Source organism: Manis pentadactyla, chromosome 15, assembly GCF_030020395.1.
Source record: "Manis pentadactyla isolate mManPen7 chromosome 15, mManPen7.hap1, whole genome shotgun sequence".
In the NCBI taxonomy this organism is placed as follows: domain Eukaryota; kingdom Metazoa; phylum Chordata; class Mammalia; order Pholidota; family Manidae; genus Manis; species Manis pentadactyla.
The window spans coordinates 46150584-46168225 of record NC_080033.1 but is presented as its reverse complement, the minus strand read 5'-3'; the positions used below and the strand labels follow the sequence as shown (position 1 = coordinate 46168225).

Here is a 17642-nt window from a genome sequence, read left to right as displayed (position 1 = left end):
TGAGAATCTTTATCCAAGGTCACAAGGTAATAGGAGAGGTGGGGTTCAATATTTGAGCCTTTGTGTTTCTAGTCAAATGAGGTGGCAAGTCCTGTGGCAGGATTTGTAATGAGAGCGGGGAGAAGGAAACACGTAACTCAGCCTGGGAGTGTTGGGGGGGTAATGCGTGTTCACTTGGGAAAGCTGGGGGGATTAGAAGGAAGATGTTGATTAGGGTGGACCACTCGGGCTTGGACAGGGAGACAGAGAAGAGAACATCCCAGGCAGGGGAACAACTGCTGCAAAGGCATCGTGGCCTATGTGAATGAACCTGGCAGCTGTGACAGGTTTCCAGACCTGGGTGGGGCTCTGCTTGATTGACGTGGGGTGGCAGCACTGGCTAAGAGGTTTTGAGAAGTTCTTTGTTATGTTTGCTCCTCCCTTTCCCACTCCTGAAATGGCACCAAAGTGATTAAATCTGGTCATTTCAATTTGACCAACTGCACCGTGGGCAAAATGGTGTTAAGTTTAAGTGCAGTCTATTAGGAAAATCAATGTGGTATATTGGCCACCAGCCACGTTTTGAAGGGAGTGCATCGATGCAGTCCTGTGGCTTGGCTTACCATCCATCTTACACAGATGTGCCTAGGAACATTTCTTACGTGGGAAAATGCAGTCATGGTATAGCAGCAGAGGGGAGGAGTATCAGAAGCCTGAAAAGGGCCAGATAACCTGAGCCATGAATTGTTCCTTTCAGGTTTTCAACATAAGCTTTCATACCTGGCCCAGTGTCTTTCAGTATTTAGACCTGGGTCAGTTTTACTGCTCTGTGCCAGGAAAGGGCTGTCTAGGTGGGCAGTTAGTTACTTCTCAGCCATGTCTTACTGCTGGCAGAATGGATATTATAACTATCTCCCCTGCTTAGCTCTTAAATCACTTTTTATTAGGTCATCATTTATTGTTGTTCTGTGTAGCAAGGTGATAAATTAGTCTCCTTGGGCAGGAGTTTCCTAATCTACCAAGCCCTGATTTAATTAGAATCATCTGGGAGTTTGATAATACTGTGGATTCCAGGCCTTACACTAATTCTGGTTCAGTAAGTTTGGAATGAGATCTGCGAGTCTTAATTGTTAAAGCTCCATGGATGATTTTGATGCTTGGTGTGTGTGTTATGAAGCATAATAATAAAACAAGCACCCATGAACCTACCACCCTAACTTAAGACCTAGAACATTATCAACAACATTGAGTCTGCCTCTCTGCTCCTCTCCATTCCATCCTCATACCATTTCCCCAAGTTTGGTTTATCTTACACCTTTTGTTACTTTTAGGAAAAGCTTTGTAAAGTTAAAGTTTTTTGTATGTGTTTTTCTTTACTTTTTTAGTAAAAGTTTCTTTTTTGCTACTTACGTAGGTATCCATAAACAATATGATGGCTTGCTTGTTTTTGAACTTCATAAAAATAATTGCATTATATATACAGCCTTCTGTGAATTTGGTTTCTTGCTCAAATTGTTTCCATGATTGAAACAGTTTTTTGTGTGTGCCTGTGTGTACAGTTATAACTCATTCATTTTCATTGCTATATAATAGTGTGTTATTTGTCCATTCTCCTATGGATGAATGTTTGCATATGACAGATGGTTGTTCATAGGTCAAGGACATGCTTTGTTACATATGTCCATATGTGTCTTTTGAGTTGTGCTATCCAATATGGTAGCTCCTGGATACTGTGGCAGTCTAATTGAAATTAATTAAATTTAATTAATTAAGATTAATTGAGATTTAAAATCCAGTTCCTTAGCCATACTAGTCACATTTCATGTGTCAACTACATTTGGCTAGTTGCTGCCCTACTGGGCAGGTATGGCATAGCAATTTTATAAAATAGTATCTCCTTATGGTTTTAATTTGCCTTTTCCTGTTAATGAATGTAGTTGACTACGTAAAAGCTCTATTCATTTATTTTGACATTTTCTGTTGTTATTTGTATTTTTATTATTGATTCATAAGTTTTAAAAAAAATAATAGTCCTGATACTATTTTTCCCCAGTTTATAGCTTATCTTTTTACTTTAATTAATTTAATTTTAAGGTAGACAATTTTTTAAAACAGATATTATTGACATAGGCTAGTTTTAGGTATGCAACATAATGAATTGATAGATGTAAATATTGTGAAATGGTCACCACAGTAAGTTTAGTTAGCATCCATCACCACACATAGTTACAATTTTCTTGAGGTGAGAAAGTCTGAGATCTACTCTCTTAGCAACTTTCAGATATACAGTTCAGTATTATTAACTATAGTTACTATGTTGCACATTACATCCCAGGACTTAACCTATTTTATAACTAGACGTTTTGAAGGTAGTCAATTTTAAAGTGGTCAAATAGGTCAATACTTTCTTTTATGGTTACAGCATTTTATATTTTGTTTAAGAAATTCTTCCTATCCTGAGATCACAAGATAGTTTTCTTCTAGAACTTTTAGTTTTGTTTTTCAACTGTTAGTCCTTTATCTATCTGGAATTGATTTTCATGAAGGGTATGATTTGTAGGAATCCATTTGAATTTTTTCTTCAATTGAAAAGCCAATTTTCTAGCAACATTTACTAAATATTTCTGCTTTTCTCCACTGATCTTCAGTGTCACCTCTGTCTTACAAGTTCCTATATACAGGTTTGTTTGGGGGTTCTTTTTTCCGTTCTTGAATCTGCTGGACCAGTACCACCCTATATAATTATTGTAAGTTTGTAATAAATTGTGGTATCTGATACGGCAGATCCCTTCCTTACATTCTTCTCAGGTGTGTCTTGCCTATTTTTGGCCACTTTGTTCTTCCATATAAATTCTAGATTTACTTTATGTTCTTTAAAAGTCTTTATTGGGATTTTTATTGGAATGTTATTAACTTGCTTGATTTATTTGTGGAGCAAACAGATCCTTACAGATGTGAGTTTTTCCACCCGTGGCATGTATCTACATTTCTTTGTTTGCTTTAATATAATTCAATAAAGTCTTACAGTTTTTTGTTTTGTTTTGTTCTTGTTTTTTAAAAGTTTGTATACATTTTTTTGTTAGATTTATTCTTATGTATTGTATATTTTTTGTTGCTGGTATGTGAAGTGCATTCATTTTAGAATATTTACATCCAGTGACCCAGCTTTTATTAACTTTAATAATAACTCTTTAATAACTTATTAATTAGTGAATTCCTTTGACATTTCTCTATAGAGAGTCACCATCTGTGAATAATGACAGTTTTATTCTCTTTCTTATACCTTTTAATTCCTTTTTCTTATCTTACTGCATTGGCTAGGGCCACCAATAAAATGTTAGGTAGAAATAAATACTCTGTACATCCTTGCTTTATCTCTAATTTTAAACATATTTATAACTTGGTAATGACAGCAATTTGAATCTGAAGTTTTAAATGATGCTTGAAGTCATATTGCTTCACCTCTTGAATTGACGAGGGGTTTAAGCTGTCTTTATAGCAGTAATATAACTGGAAGAAGATTAAAAACCTGAAATGAAGACCTTTCATTTCACTTCATTCCAGCTCCTTGCAGTTGCCTAAGACCCATAGAAATGGTTGTTGGAGCTCCTATTCCCAAAGTTATGATCCCCAAAATTGGTCATAGCTCAAATCACCATGTTTTTTGTTTACAGCTCAGAGAGTGGTGGCAACAGTGTGAAAAGACTGAAATCAGACCCTGACCCAGATGACAAGAATCAAGGTGGGTGGCAGCTCTCATTTAGTTCTTTACCTACAATGCATGTGAATCATAGGAAGGGGCTGGAGTGCTTTGCATCTATGAAGCAATGCATAGATCTCTAAGCAAACCTGCCTAAACTTAATTGGCCAAATAATTTTTTTTAAATTTTGTTATCATTAATCTACAATTACATGAAGAACATTATGTTTACTAGGCTCCCCCCTTCACCAAGTCCCCCCCACACACCCCATTACAGTCACTGTCCATCAGCATAGTAAGATGCTGTAGAATCACTACTTGTCTTCACTGTGTTGCACAGCCCTCCCCATGCCCCCACCTACATGCTAATTATACATGCTAATTGTAATACTCCCTTTCTTTTTCCCCACCCTTATCCCTCCCTTCCCACCCATCCTCCCCAGTCCCTTTCCCTTTGGTAACTGTTAGTCCATCCTTGGGTTCTGTGATTCTGCTGCTGTTTTGTTCCTTCAGTTTTTCTTTATTCTTATACTCCACATATGAGTGAAATCATTTGATACTTGTCTTTCTCCACATGGCTTATTACACTGAGCATAATTCCCTCTAGCTCCATCCATGTTGTTGCAAATGGTAGGATTTGTTTTCTTCTTATGGCTGAATAATATTCCATTGTGTATATGTACCACATCTTTATCCATTCATCTAATGATGGACATTGAGGTTGCTTCCATTTCCTGGCTATTGTAAATAGTGCTGCCATAAACATAGGGGTGCATCTGTCTTTTTCAAACTGCAGTGCTGCATTCTTAGGGTAAATTCCTAGAAGTGGAATTCCTGGGTCAAATGGTATGTCTATTTTGAGCTTTTTGAGGAACCTCCATACTGCTTTCCACAATGGTTGAACTAACTTACATTCCCACCAGCAGTGTAGGAGGGTTCCCTTTCTCTACAACCTCACCAACATGTGTTGTTGTTTGTCTTTTGGATGGTGGTGATCCTTACTGGTGGGAGGTGATATCTCATTGTGGTTTTAATTTGCATTTCTCTGATGACTAGCGATGTGGAGCATCTTTTCATGCGTCTGTTGGCCATCTGAATTCCTTCTTTGGAGAAGTGTCAGTTCAGCTCCTCTGCCCATTTTTTAATTGGATTATTTGCTTTTTGTTTGTTGAGGTGCATGAGCTCTTTATATATTTTGGATATGAACCCTTTATTGGATCTGTCATTTATGAATATATTCTCCCATACTGTAGGGTACCTTTATTTGTTCTATTGATGGTGTCCTTTGTTGTACAGAAGCTTTTTAGCTTGATATAGTCCCACTTGTTCATTTTTGCATTTGTTTCCCTTCCCTGGGGAGATATGTTCTTGAAGAAGTTGCTCATGTTTATGTCCTAGAGATTTTTGCCTATGTTTTTTTCTAGGAGTTTTATGGTTTCATGACTTACATTCAGGTCTTTGATCCATTTTGAATTTACTTTTGTGTATGGGGTTAGACAGTGATCCAGTTTCATTGTCTTACATGTAGCTGTCCAGTTTTGCCAGCACCATCTATTGAATAGACTGTCATGCCCCCATTGTATGTCCTTGGCTCCATTATTGTATATTAATTGACCATATATGTTGGGTTAATGTCTGGAGTCTCTATTCTGTTCCACTGGTCTGTGGCTCTGTTCTTGTGCCAGTACCAAATTATCTTGATTACTGTGGCTTTGTAGTAGAGCTTGAAGTTGGGGAGCGAGATCCCCCCCACTTTATTCTTCCTTCTCAGGATTGCTTTGGCTATTTGGGGTCTTTGGTGTTTCCATATGAATTTTTGAACTATTTGTTCCAGTTTGTTGAAGAATGTTGTTGGTAATTTGATAGGGATTGCATCGAATCTGTATATTGCTTTGGGCAGGATGGCCATTTTGACGATATTAATTCTTCCTAGCCAAGAGCATGGGATGAGTTTCCATTTGCTAGTGTCCTCTTTAATTTCTCTTAAGAGTGTCTTACAGTTTTCAGGTTATAGGTCTTTCACTTCCTTGGTTAGGTTTATTCCTAGGTATTTTATTCTTTTTGATGTAATTGTGAATGGAATTGTTTTCTTGATTTCTCTTTCAATTAGTTCATTGTTAGTGTATAGGAAAGCCACAGATTTCTGTGTGTTAATTTTGTATCCTGCAAGTTTACTGTATTCCAATATCAGTTCTAGTAGTTTTGGAGTGAGTCTTTAGGGTTTTTTATGTACAATATCATGTCACCTGCAAATAGTGACAGTTTAACTTCTTTACCAATTTGGATTGGTTGTATTTCTTTGTTTTGTCTAATTGCCATGGCTAGGACCTCCAGTACTATGTTGAGTAACAGTGGGGAGGGTGGGCATCCCTGTCTTGTTCCTGATCTCAGAGGAAAAGCTTTCAGCTTCTCACTGTTCAGTATGATGTTGACTGTGGGCTTATCATATATGGCCTTTATTATGTTGAGGTACTTGCCCTGTTTACCCATTTTGCTGAGAGTTTTTATCATGAATGGATGTTGAATTTTGTCAAATGCTTTTTCAGCATCTATGGAGATGATCATGTAGTTTTTGTCTTTCTTTTTGTTTATGTGGTGGATGATGTTGATGGATTTTCGAATGTTGTACCATCCTTGCATCCCTGGGATGAATCCCACTTGGTCATGGTGTATGATCCTTTTGATGTATTTTTGAATTCGGTTTGCTAATATTTTGTTGAGTATTTTTGCATCTACGTTCATCAGGGATATTGGTCTGTAGTTTTCTTTTTTGGTGGGGTCTTTGCCTGGTTTTGGTATTAGGGTGATGTTAGCTTCATAGAATGAGTTTGGGAGTATACCCTCCTCTTCTATTTTTTGGAAAACTTTAAGGAGAGTGGGTACTATGTCTTCCCTGTATGTCTGATAAAATTCTGAGGTAAATCCATCTGGCCTGGGGGTTTTGTTCTTTGGTAGTTTTTTGATTACCACTTCAATTTCGTTGCTGGTAATTGGTCTGTTTAGATTCTCTGTTTCTTTCTGGGTCAGTCTTGGAAGGTTGTATTTTTCTAGGAAGTTGTCCATTTCTCCTAGGTTTCCCAGCTTATTAGCATATAGGTTTTCATAATATTTTCTAATAATTCTTTGTATTTCTGTGGGGTCCGTCGTGATTTTTCCTTTCTCGTTTCTGATTCTGTTGATTTGTGTTGACTCTCTTTGCCTCTTAATAAGTCTGGCTAGAGGCTTATCTATTTTGTTTATTTTCTCAAAGAACCAGCTCTTGGTTTCATTGATTTTTGCTATTGTTTTATTCTTCTCAATTTTATTTATTTCTTCTCTGATCTTTATTATGTCCCTCCTTCTGCTGATTTTAGGCCTCATTTGTTCTTCTTTTTCCAATTTCGGTAATTGTGACTTTAGAGTATTCATTTGGAATTGTTCTTCCTTCTTTAAATATGCCTGGATTGCTATATACTTTCCTCTTAAGACTGCTTTCGCTGCGTCCCACAGAAGTTGGGGCTTTGTGTTGTTGTTGTCATTTGTTTCCATATATTGCTGGATCTCCATTTTAATTTGGTCGTTGTTCCATTGATTATTTAGGAGCATGTTGTTAAGCCTCCATGTGTTTGCAAGCCTTTTTGCTTTCTTTGTACAATTTATTTCTAGTTTTATACCTTTGTGGTCTGAAAAGTTAGTTGGTAGGATTTCAGTCTTTTTTAATTTTACTGAGGCTCTTTTGGTGGCCTAGTATGTGGTCTATTCTGGAGAATGTTCCATGTGCACTTGAGAAGAATGTGTATCCTGTTGCTTTTGTATGTAGAGTTCTATAGATGTCTATTAGGTCCATCTGTTCTAATGTGTTGTTCAGTGCCTCTGTGTCCTTACTTATTTTCTGTCTGGTGGATCTATCCTTTGGAGTGAGTGGTATGTTGAAGTCTCCTAAAATGAATGCATCGCATTCTATTTCCTCCTTTAGTTCTGTTAGTATTTGTTTCACTTATGCTGGTGGTCCTGTGTAGGGTGCATATATATTTGTAATGGTTATATCCTCTTGTTGGACTGAGCCCTTTATCATTATGTAATGTCCTTCTTTATCGCTTGTTACTTTCTTTGTTTTAAAGTCTATTTTGTCTGATACTAGAACTGCAACACCTGCTTTTTTCTCCCTGTTGTTTGCATGGAATATCTTTTTCCATCTCTTGACTTTTAGTCTGTGCATGTCTTTGGGTTTGAGATGGGTCTCTTGTAAGCAGCATATAGATGGGTCTTGCTTTTTTATCCATTCTATTACTCTGTGTCTTTTGATTGGTGCATTCAGGCCATTTACATTTAGGGTGATTATTGAAAGATATGCACTTATTGCCATTGCATGCTTTAGGTTTGTGGTTACCAAAGGTTCAAGGTTAGCTTCTTTAGTATTTTACTGCCTAACTTAACTTGCTTATTGAGCTATTATAGACACTGTCTGGTGATTCTTTATTTCTCTCCCTTCTTATTCCTCTTCCTCCATTCTTTATATGTTGGGTGTTTTATTCTGTGCTCTTTTGTGTTTCCTTTAACTGCTTTTGTGGGTAGTTGATTTTATTTTTTTCCTTTAGTTACTGTTTGGTTGGTCTGCTTTCTTTGCTGTGATTTTATTTCCTCTGGTGACATATGTTTAGCCTTAGGAGTGCTCCCATCTAGAGCAGTTCCTCTAAAATACCCTGTAGAGGTGGTTTGTGGGAGGCAAATTCCCTCAACTTTTGCTTGTCTGGGAATTGTTTAATCCCTCCTTCATATTTAAATGATAATTGTGCTGGATACAGTATTCTTGGTTCAAGGCCCTTCTGTTTCATTCCATTAAATATATCATGCCATTCTTTTCTGGCCTGTAAGGTTTCTGTTGAGAAATCTGATGATAACCTGATGGGTTTTCCTTTGTTGGTGACCTTTTTCCTCTCTCTAGCTGCCTTTAAAATTCTGTCCTTGTCTTTGATCTTTGCTAGTTTAATTATTATGTGTCTTGGTGTTGTCCTGCTTGGGTCCGTTCTGTTGGGAGTTCTGTGTACTTCCGTGGTCTGAACGATTATTTCATCCTCCAGTTTGGGGAAGTTTTCAGCAATTATTTCTTCAAAGACACTTTGTATCCCTTTTTTCTCTCTCTTCTTCTTCTGGTACCCCTATAATGCGAATATTATTCCATTTGGATTGGTCACACAGTTCTCTTAATATTGATTCATTCCTGGAGATTCTTTTATCTCTCTCTGCGTCAGCTTCTATGCGTTCCTCTTCTGTGGTTTCTACTCCATCAATGGCCTCTTGCATCTTATCTGTTCTGCTTATAAATCCTTCCAGAGATTGTTTCATTTCTGTAATCTCCTTCCGGACGTCATCCCTTAGCTCTTGCATATTTCTCTGCAGCTCCATCAGCATGGTTATGACCTTTATTTTGAATTCTTTTTCAGGGAGATTGGTTAGGTCTATCTCCCCACATTTCTCAGGGGAGGATGTCTGGGTCAGTCTGGTCTGTATCAAATTCTTCTGCCTTTTCATGCCGATAAAGGTAGTTGCAGGAAGCTTGTGCATGTGTTGGCTGGGAGAACGTCCCTTCTTGCTGGTTTGTAGCCTCCCTCTCCTGGGAGAACAGCGACCCCTAGCGGCTTGTGCTGGGCAGCTGTGCACAGATGGGGTTTCTAATTCTTGCCCAGCCACTGTGAAAGAAGCTCTGTCCTGCTGCCTCAGGCTGCTGCTCCACTATGGCAGAGTGGCGTCGGAGGGGAAACGGGCGGGAGGCTGTTTATCTCTGTGAGGGGCCTCCGAGCTGCACTGCCGCCCAGGGGGTTAGGGCGCCTGGAGTTCCCTGGGATTCCCAGATGCTGGGCTCAGTGTCCAGGGACATTTCTGTCCAGCTGTGGGGTCCCTGTCCCTTTAAGTCTTTCAAAAAGCACTTGCTTTTCTTTGTCCCAGGGGCGCCAGCTACAGGGACCCACTTGCAGGTTTTACTGTCCCGTTTCCCTAGTACCCAGCACCCCATGCACTGTGTGTCTGTGCCCCCAGTGCGGATGGCTAGGGCAGGTATTTAGCAGTCCTGGGCTCCCTCTCCCTCCCTGCTCCGACTCCTCTCCTCCCGCCAGGAGCTGTGGTGAGGGGTGCTCAGGTCCCGCTGGGCCGCGGCTTGTATGTTACCCCCTTCGCGAGGCCCTGTGTTCTCGCAGGTGTAGATGTAGTCTGGCTGTTGTCCTGTATCTTCTGGTCTCTCTTTTAGGAATAGTTGTATTTGTTGAATTTTCAAAAATATATATGGTTTTGGGAGGAGATTTCCACTGCTCTACTCACGCCACCATCTTGGCTCCCCAAAAAATTTTATACCAGGCAGGATTTATACCCAAGACTAGGTCAGCTTCCTCATAAAGTAATATGTTAGAAACCAATGGAACTGGATAAATGACAAATGTACTCTCCCAGGAGTGCTTATAAAGCCAAAGCCCTTGTCATATTACCTTTGCTTACAAAAGGTTTTTCTCTGTCTCCTCCAAACGTCATGTTTCTTGATAGCAGGCTAGCTACCAGTGAGAGGTAGAATGCCTGGCTCCTACTGATGGTTGGATTGGATTGAGCTTACATACTTAATATAGTCTCCAGGAGGATGTACTTTCTTTGGTGGTTACTTTTATGTGATCAAACTTGGTATTGTATTAAGTAGCACAAAGTTGTAAGTACAGGTTAGTGTTCCTGGGAGTTGGATCAGAAATGAGAAGTTCAAGAATGTTTTCAGGTCCACTCCTGATTCCCTCTGAGATTGAGACTCAGAGCTAAACTAAATGAATCTTCTGTAAATATAATTTAAAATGTGTATCTACTGAACACCATTAATCGTGGGCTTTTTGCTCTAGAATTTACTTTTAAAGGACATTGAGTAAAGTCTCCCTTTTACCTATATATCCTTTCTACCCAGTTCTCCTTCCCAGAGGGAAACAAAATGTTAATATAGATAACTTCAAAATATATTCAAATGTTGAGATAGTAGTAGAATGAACTTCTTAGTTTCAACAATTTTTAACACATATCCAATCTTATTTCACTTATACCTCCCCAAATGAAGTACTTGGAGGCAAATCCCAGACATCAAATTATTTTGTCTATAATTCTTCTAAATATATCCTAATATTAAAGTTCTTTTTTTGGTTTGTTTTCTTTTTAACATAATTGCAATACTATTATTATACCTAAAATAATAATTCTTAAAGATTACCAAATCTCAAATTAGTACTCATTTGCCCCAGTACCATACATTTTTTTCGTTGATAATTGGTTTTTCAAAAATCAGGATCCAAACAAGGACCAAACATTGTATTTGACTTTTTAAAAAGTTACATATAATACATATACCATAAAATGTACTCTTTTAAGGGATACAACTCAGTGGTTTGTAGTATGTTGTGCATTCATCACCACAATCCAATTCCAGAACATTTGCCTTACCCCAAAAAGCAGTCCCATGCCCACTAGCAGTTACTCCCCATTCTGTTCTCTCCCCAGCCCCTGGCAGCCACTAATCTACTTTCTGTGTCTATGGATTTGTTTTTACTAGAGAGTTCATATCAAAGAATCATGCAGTATGTGGCCTTTTGTGTCTGGCTGCTTCTGCTTAAAATAATATTTTCAAAAGCTTGTTCATTTGTAGCATGTATTAGTATTTTTTACAGCTGAATAATACTCCATTATACTATATGCAGCATTTTGTTTATTCATGGTTGATGAACATTTGGGTTGTTTCCACTTTTTGGCTATTAGGAACTATGTTGCTAATGAACATTTATGTACAAGTTTTTGTGTGAAGCAGCTGTTTTCAGTTCTCCTGGGTATATACCCAAGAATGGAATTGCTTGTTCATTGTGTTAACTCTGTTTACATGTTTAGCTTGTTGAGGAACTGCCCATTTGTTTTCCAAAGCAGCTGCACCATTTTTACATTCTACCAGCAGTATATGAGAGTTCAGCTTCTTCGCATCCTTATCAGCACTTGTTACATTGTGTTTTTTATTGTACCTGTCCTCGTGGGTGTGAAGTGATATGTCATTGTAGTTTTGATTTACATTTCCCTAATGACTAATAATGTTAGCATCATGTACTTACTGGCCATTTGTAAGTCTTCTTTGGAGAAATAATTTACTCAAATCCTGAGCCTGTTTTTAAATTGGGTTATTTGTATTTTTATTGTGGAGTTACAAGAGTTCTTTATGTATTCCAGATACTAGAACACGTGTCAAATTTATGATTTACAAGTTTTGTCTCCCTTTCTGTGGGTTGTATTTTCACTTTCTTGATAGTGTCCTTTGGAGAAGAGTTTTATAGTTTCATTTTTTACATATTGGTCTTTGATCCATTTTGAGTTAATTTTTCTATGCGGCGTGAGGTAGGCATCCATTTTGATTCTGTGTGGTTATCCAGTTATCCCAGCACTATTTTTTGAAAAGACTATTCTTTCCCTGCTGAATTGCTAGAGGCATGTTTGTTAAAAACCAGTTGACTAATGTGCAAGGGTTTATTTCTCGACTGTCTTTTCCTGTCCATTGATCTGTATATCTGTTCTTAAGCCATTGTCACACAGTCTTGGTCACTTTAGCTTTGTGGTAAGTTCTGAGATCAATAGTGCACATCCAACAACTTTGTTCTTTTTCATTATCATTTTGGCTATTTGAGGTCCCTTGCATTTCCATATAAATTTTAGGATCAACTTGTTACTTTCTACATAGAGGCAGCTTGGATTTTGATAGGGGTTGCTCGAATCTGTATATCAATTTGGGAATATTGCCATTTTATGGCATCTTTATGATAGGCTAATATGTCTTTTAACTTATAGGTTCTTCCTCCTTTTTAAATGTATGTTTTATTCCCTTTGAAGTTTTTGTGTGACGAAACTGGATCTTTATCCTGTGGAGTTTTCTGTGCTCTAGATTTTGCTGATTGCCTTCCCATGGTGTTCCTTTATATCCTGTAGTTCCTGTAAAATGGTAATTAGATCTAGAACTTGATCAGTTCACGTTGATTTTTTTGGCAAGAATATGTTGTATATTTTGTATTTCCTGTTATCATCATTATCATTTTAATTAACGTACTCTGTTCATTGCTTTAGTTCACTTGTTATTGTACTTTGGGAATCATTACATATCTGTAGATGAAGAGCTGCTTCATTCTTTTTTAAGACTATGTAGTATTCCATTATATGGTTGTACCATATTATACTTATAACATTTTTTATTGATGAGCATTTAAATCATTTCCATTCTTTCTCTATTATGTTTCATTGAGTAACTCTAAGTGCATCATTTTTCACATTTACTATGTACTGGGTTAAATGCTTAGAATTAAAATGATTAGGTCAGAGAGGATATACATTTATACTTTAGATAAATACTGTCAAATTGCCCTTCAAAGAAGTTATTTCAGTTTACTTTCCCATCAGAATGTACACACACACAAATATAAAACTTCATAGAAATATTAAACATTTCAACTAGTTAACTAGTAGCCCTGTATCTGGTGCTTACGCCCTCGTAGGAGCTATATGAATTGATCACTAGAAAGGAAAACTTGCATGGCTTCTTTAAACTATCGTAGGCAGACACTTGTATTTCAAAAAAGAGCCATCTTTTTGTCATTCTAAACCCCTTTTCCTACTCTGCCATTCTTTCAGCTGAAGCTGGGTAGGAAATACTCTTTTGTTAGATGCTAAGGCCCCACAAGAAGAGTATCCCCTCAGCTTGCCTCAAAGTCTTGTCCTCAGCAGTAGAAAGCTTTGTCTCTTTACTTCCCCTGAAGATAGCTCTATGATTCTAATGGAGATTCAGACTTCCTCCGCTGGAGGCCCTGGACTTAAGCTCTGAGTAGAACCAATGAATGCACAAGTTGGTCCCATTTACTCTCAAGTCATGCATCTGTCTGAATCCCAAGAACGTTCTGTATCAGTAATTTTCAGTGTTGATTTGGTATGACAATGTGGTCCTGCAAATGTAGAAGTTGGCAGGAAACTTCAGCAAATGGGTGAGATCAGAGGGCACCATTTTTTCTCTTTGGACAGCTAACTGATTTTGGAATGAAATTTGTCAGAGTTACAGTCTCTTTTCTTTCTTGAAGCCTCCTAGATGCCATAGTGGTCCAGATTCCTTGGTTGCATATCTGTGGCTGGCTTCCATCCTTCCCTTAGGCCAGCTCTCATCCTGTCTAGGTACCCTGAACTTGATCCTTCTTTTCTATCTAAGATAGACTCTAAAACTCAATTCACCATAGAAATATCTAATAAAATGGCATGTCACTGAACAGCTTCACATAAGTACTTCATTCTAAGTAACCGATTCATACTCTTTTTTTAAGTTTTTTTTTTAAACAGCCACATTTTTCTCACAGAATACTGAAAATATGATTGTATATGTGAAAATAATAATACAATGAATGGTTCAGATAATGAATGGTATACAGTTTTATGTTGTATCCCAAATTTTCAAATCCCCCTGCCCCCCATCCCTTTAACAGTTTACAGTGAAACTCTGTAAAATGTCTTTAATACATTTTCCTGTGTTCTGTGAATGCTGGCCTGCTGAGCACCAGGCTGTGTGCTATATGCCCAGGGAAGGGAATGGTGAAGAGGGACCCCCTGCCCTCAAAAAGAGACTTGCAGTTAGAGGAGGATGCAGGCAAGCAGTCCCTGTCGTCATTAGGACTCTCCAGTCATATACAGCTTTCCTGTCTGTAAAACAGGGGTGCCCTGGGGTTACAGAGCTTTGTGAGATTGTCCGTCCCTAATGTAAATGGCCTAAGGTGCTGTTTGAATGTTTGCATTTGCCTTTCTAGAAAATTGTCTGAATAGGGAGTATATGTACATAATAGAAAAATTCAAAAGGACCGAAAGAGTTCAGAGTAAAAAGTACATCTTCCCTGTTCCCCAGCCACTCAATTGCTGTCCCTAGAGCAGCCACTGTTAACCATTTTTATGTGTAGTTTCAGACATAATCATGCATATACATGGGCAAGCCCCCCACCCCAAATTATAACTTTTACACACATTTGTTTCTTTCATTTAGCACAGTATCTTGGAGATCATTCAATACCAGTACACAGAGATGCTTTCCTCTTCTTAATGGCTGGGTAGTAGTCTGTTATCCTGGCCCCCAGTAGCCCATTAGTATCAGGCTGAACAGTAGCCCATTCCTCTCGTATTAATGAACCTTTTGGTTGCTACAATCAACAATGGTACAGTGAATGTTTTCTTATGAACATCACTGAAGGTTGAAGGATGTTGCTGAATTACCCTCCAGTTGTCAGGTATCATGTCATCTCCTACAGGTATAAAGAACCTGTTCCCCATACCCTTCTTCCTTATATATTCATTCTATGTCTAAAAGTTGTTTGTTTTTCTGCCAACTGTTCATGTCTTCTGTCCCCTTTTCTATTCAGTTTTGTAGCTTTGGAAGATCGGTTAGTTGATAGCATAAAGAATTACCTTCTGTGGCATTTGTTGCAAATACTTGCCTCTGATTTCTGGTAGCCTTGTTATCTTCCATCTGTGCAGTCATCATCAGCTCTCATCTCACTTTTCTACTTCTTCATGATTTAACATTGCATTTCTTTAGCAGTTTCTTTTCCTTTATTAGAACTTATTAGAACTTGTAAAATGAGTAAATACCCTGAACTCCTGGACTCTGTGTTGGCTGTTTAAATCTCTTTTTGCTTCTCAGTGTTGTGTTTTACTTACTCTTGATTTCATATACTTGGAACCATGTATTCTTTTCACATTTATGTCAAATGTTAGTTGGAGTTTATTAGGGCAAAATTCTCAAAGGTAATGTACGTGTCAGCCTGAGACAGTGAGGCTTGAACTCCAGCCCTTATTCTGCAGTGAGCTCTGGTATCATTGCAGTGCATCTTCTTTTGATTCAGATTCTTCACAGTCTATAACGTTCTTTACTCTAAGGGACCTTCAACCCTAGCCAAGTCATTTGATCTCCCTTATCAGTCAAATGGGGGATAGGTAATATCAGGTTGTGGTAATGATTAGTTGAGACTGGAAACATTGAGAGGGAAGAAGAAGGGTATGATTGAAGTCTTTAACTTTTCCTTTGATCTTTAAGCCCTGTATTTTCTAGACTGAAGCTTCTGTCACTGAGGTTCTGTAGTAACTGTGGGTTTCACTGGGTGACATTCTGCATGGTCTTAAAATGTTCTCTGATTGTGGCATCCGTTTTCTCAATTGTAAAAAAGGAACCCATTTGTAAGATGAGGCTGAAAATAGTGTTGCCTGCTTAGGGTTGTTTTGAGGCTTCCATGGTAAATTAAAGCCTTCGGAACAGTACCCAGCCCGTGGAAAGTACACTCTCCACTTTGATGACGTGACAGTCCTTCCTTTTTTGCAGAAGCCGCATCCTGCATGTCCCTTGGAAGCACGTCCTTGAGCGGTCCCTCCATCCACTGCCCCTCGGCTGCAGTTTGTGTCGGCATCCTCCCAGGTTTGGGCGCCTACTCTGGGAGCAGCGATTCTGAGTCCAGCTCAGACAGCGAAGGCACTATCAACGCCACCGGCAAGATCGTTTCCTCCATCTTCCGAACCAACACCTTCCTTGAGGCCCCCTAGCTCCTGTGTCCTCACCACAGGGTACTCCTCCCCAAGAGTAGACAGGACGGGTTGCTCTGCCTGTAGGCATTACCTCCCTCAGAAAACTCCTTGCCTGCTTCCTGTGCACACTGTGACGTTTTTAACCTCATCTAAAGATGTGCCAGAATCCACTTGTGGCCCGACTTGTGTTTGGTTTCTTTCCACTCCAGTGTTGATGCCCAAACCTGATCTGCTGCCTCTTTGCTCATGGATGTTGTGGGGTGGGGCTCGGGGCCCAGCAGAAATTCCATCAAAATGCCCTGGGACAACTGACACCAGCTGGTGTGCAAAGGGTTTGGACAGCTCTTGTTTCTTCTTTTTCCCAGTAGCACAAAGAAGCAGGGGCAACTGTTGGATAGGTATTATTTAAACACTGTCTCGATTGCCGTGCTGTTGTTACTGCATCGTGGGGCATGCGATGGGGGAGAATTGACCCAGGCGATAAAATGGTGCACTCCCCTGGAGCCAACCAATTCTTGATGTGTGTCTAAGTAAAGATGATAAACTACATCTGCAGGGGGCATCACTTCACACTCATCATTCATTGTGGAGTTTTTCCTTACTTTTAGCTATTCCTTCTCCTCCCTCCATCCTAGCCCATTTAAGACTCAACCTTAGAGAAACAAACATAGACCTTATTTCATCATGGCCAGAAATCAGACATGCGGGTTGTTATGTGGACTAAATGATTTATTTCTGGCAATCCCCGGAATCCTAATATTGCACACCAGTGGGATGCACATGCATATTTCTGACCCTAGTGTGCACTCTGTTGTGGCCCCTGGCTGTTTGATAGATTTCTAGTTGTGGCTTCTAACTGTGGAATCTATTTCTAGCCTAAAGTTGCTGCCTTCGTTCTTTTCTCCTCTTTTATCTGCTGCCCCTCCTGCTTTGCCCTGTCCACACAGAGCAGTGCTGGGGCTTTGAGAGGCCGAGGCTTTGAGATACTGCTCCACTTCTGTCTCATAAGGGGAGGCAGGGACCCTCCCTTTGGGAGGGAGGGGAGAATGGAGGGAGACAAAGTATGGGGGCCTCAAGGACAGAGGGAGGCGTGGGCCTTTTAAAAATCTGTAGGCGCCCTGCTTCAGGAGAATGAGCCTGTACAATTCTCTTGGGCTGGGTTCCTTCTTCAGTTGTTTCTACTTCCTTGGGCATGAGACGGAGAGAGACTCACACACAATGTGTTGACACCGTGATGCTGGCAGGCAGAGAAACTACTCAGCTTTAATGTGGCAGAGAGGCCCCTGGCGCTCATCCAACCCCCTCCTTTTCCCCTTCCAGTGCAGTGACACTCTGGTGCCTGTGGGCAGATGGTGACTTCCCTTTACCCATAACTGGTGCCTTGTGTAGTCTTCCT

At 39.3% G+C, this 17642-nt stretch overlaps 1 protein-coding gene across 1 annotated transcript in view; it reads left to right on the top strand.

Annotated features, from left to right (window-relative positions):
• The window catches only part of PSME3IP1 (proteasome activator subunit 3 interacting protein 1), a 32032-nt gene extending 15616 nt beyond the window's left edge, over positions 1-16416 (top strand). The window contains exons 6-7 of the mRNA XM_057493101.1: positions 3654-3721; positions 16047-16416. Coding sequence (XP_057349084.1) covers positions 3654-3721; positions 16047-16264 — 286 coding nt within the window. The 3' untranslated portion in view covers positions 16265-16416. The remainder of the gene's footprint in view (positions 1-3653; positions 3722-16046) is intronic.
• The last annotated feature ends 1226 nt before the right edge of the window (positions 16417-17642 follow it).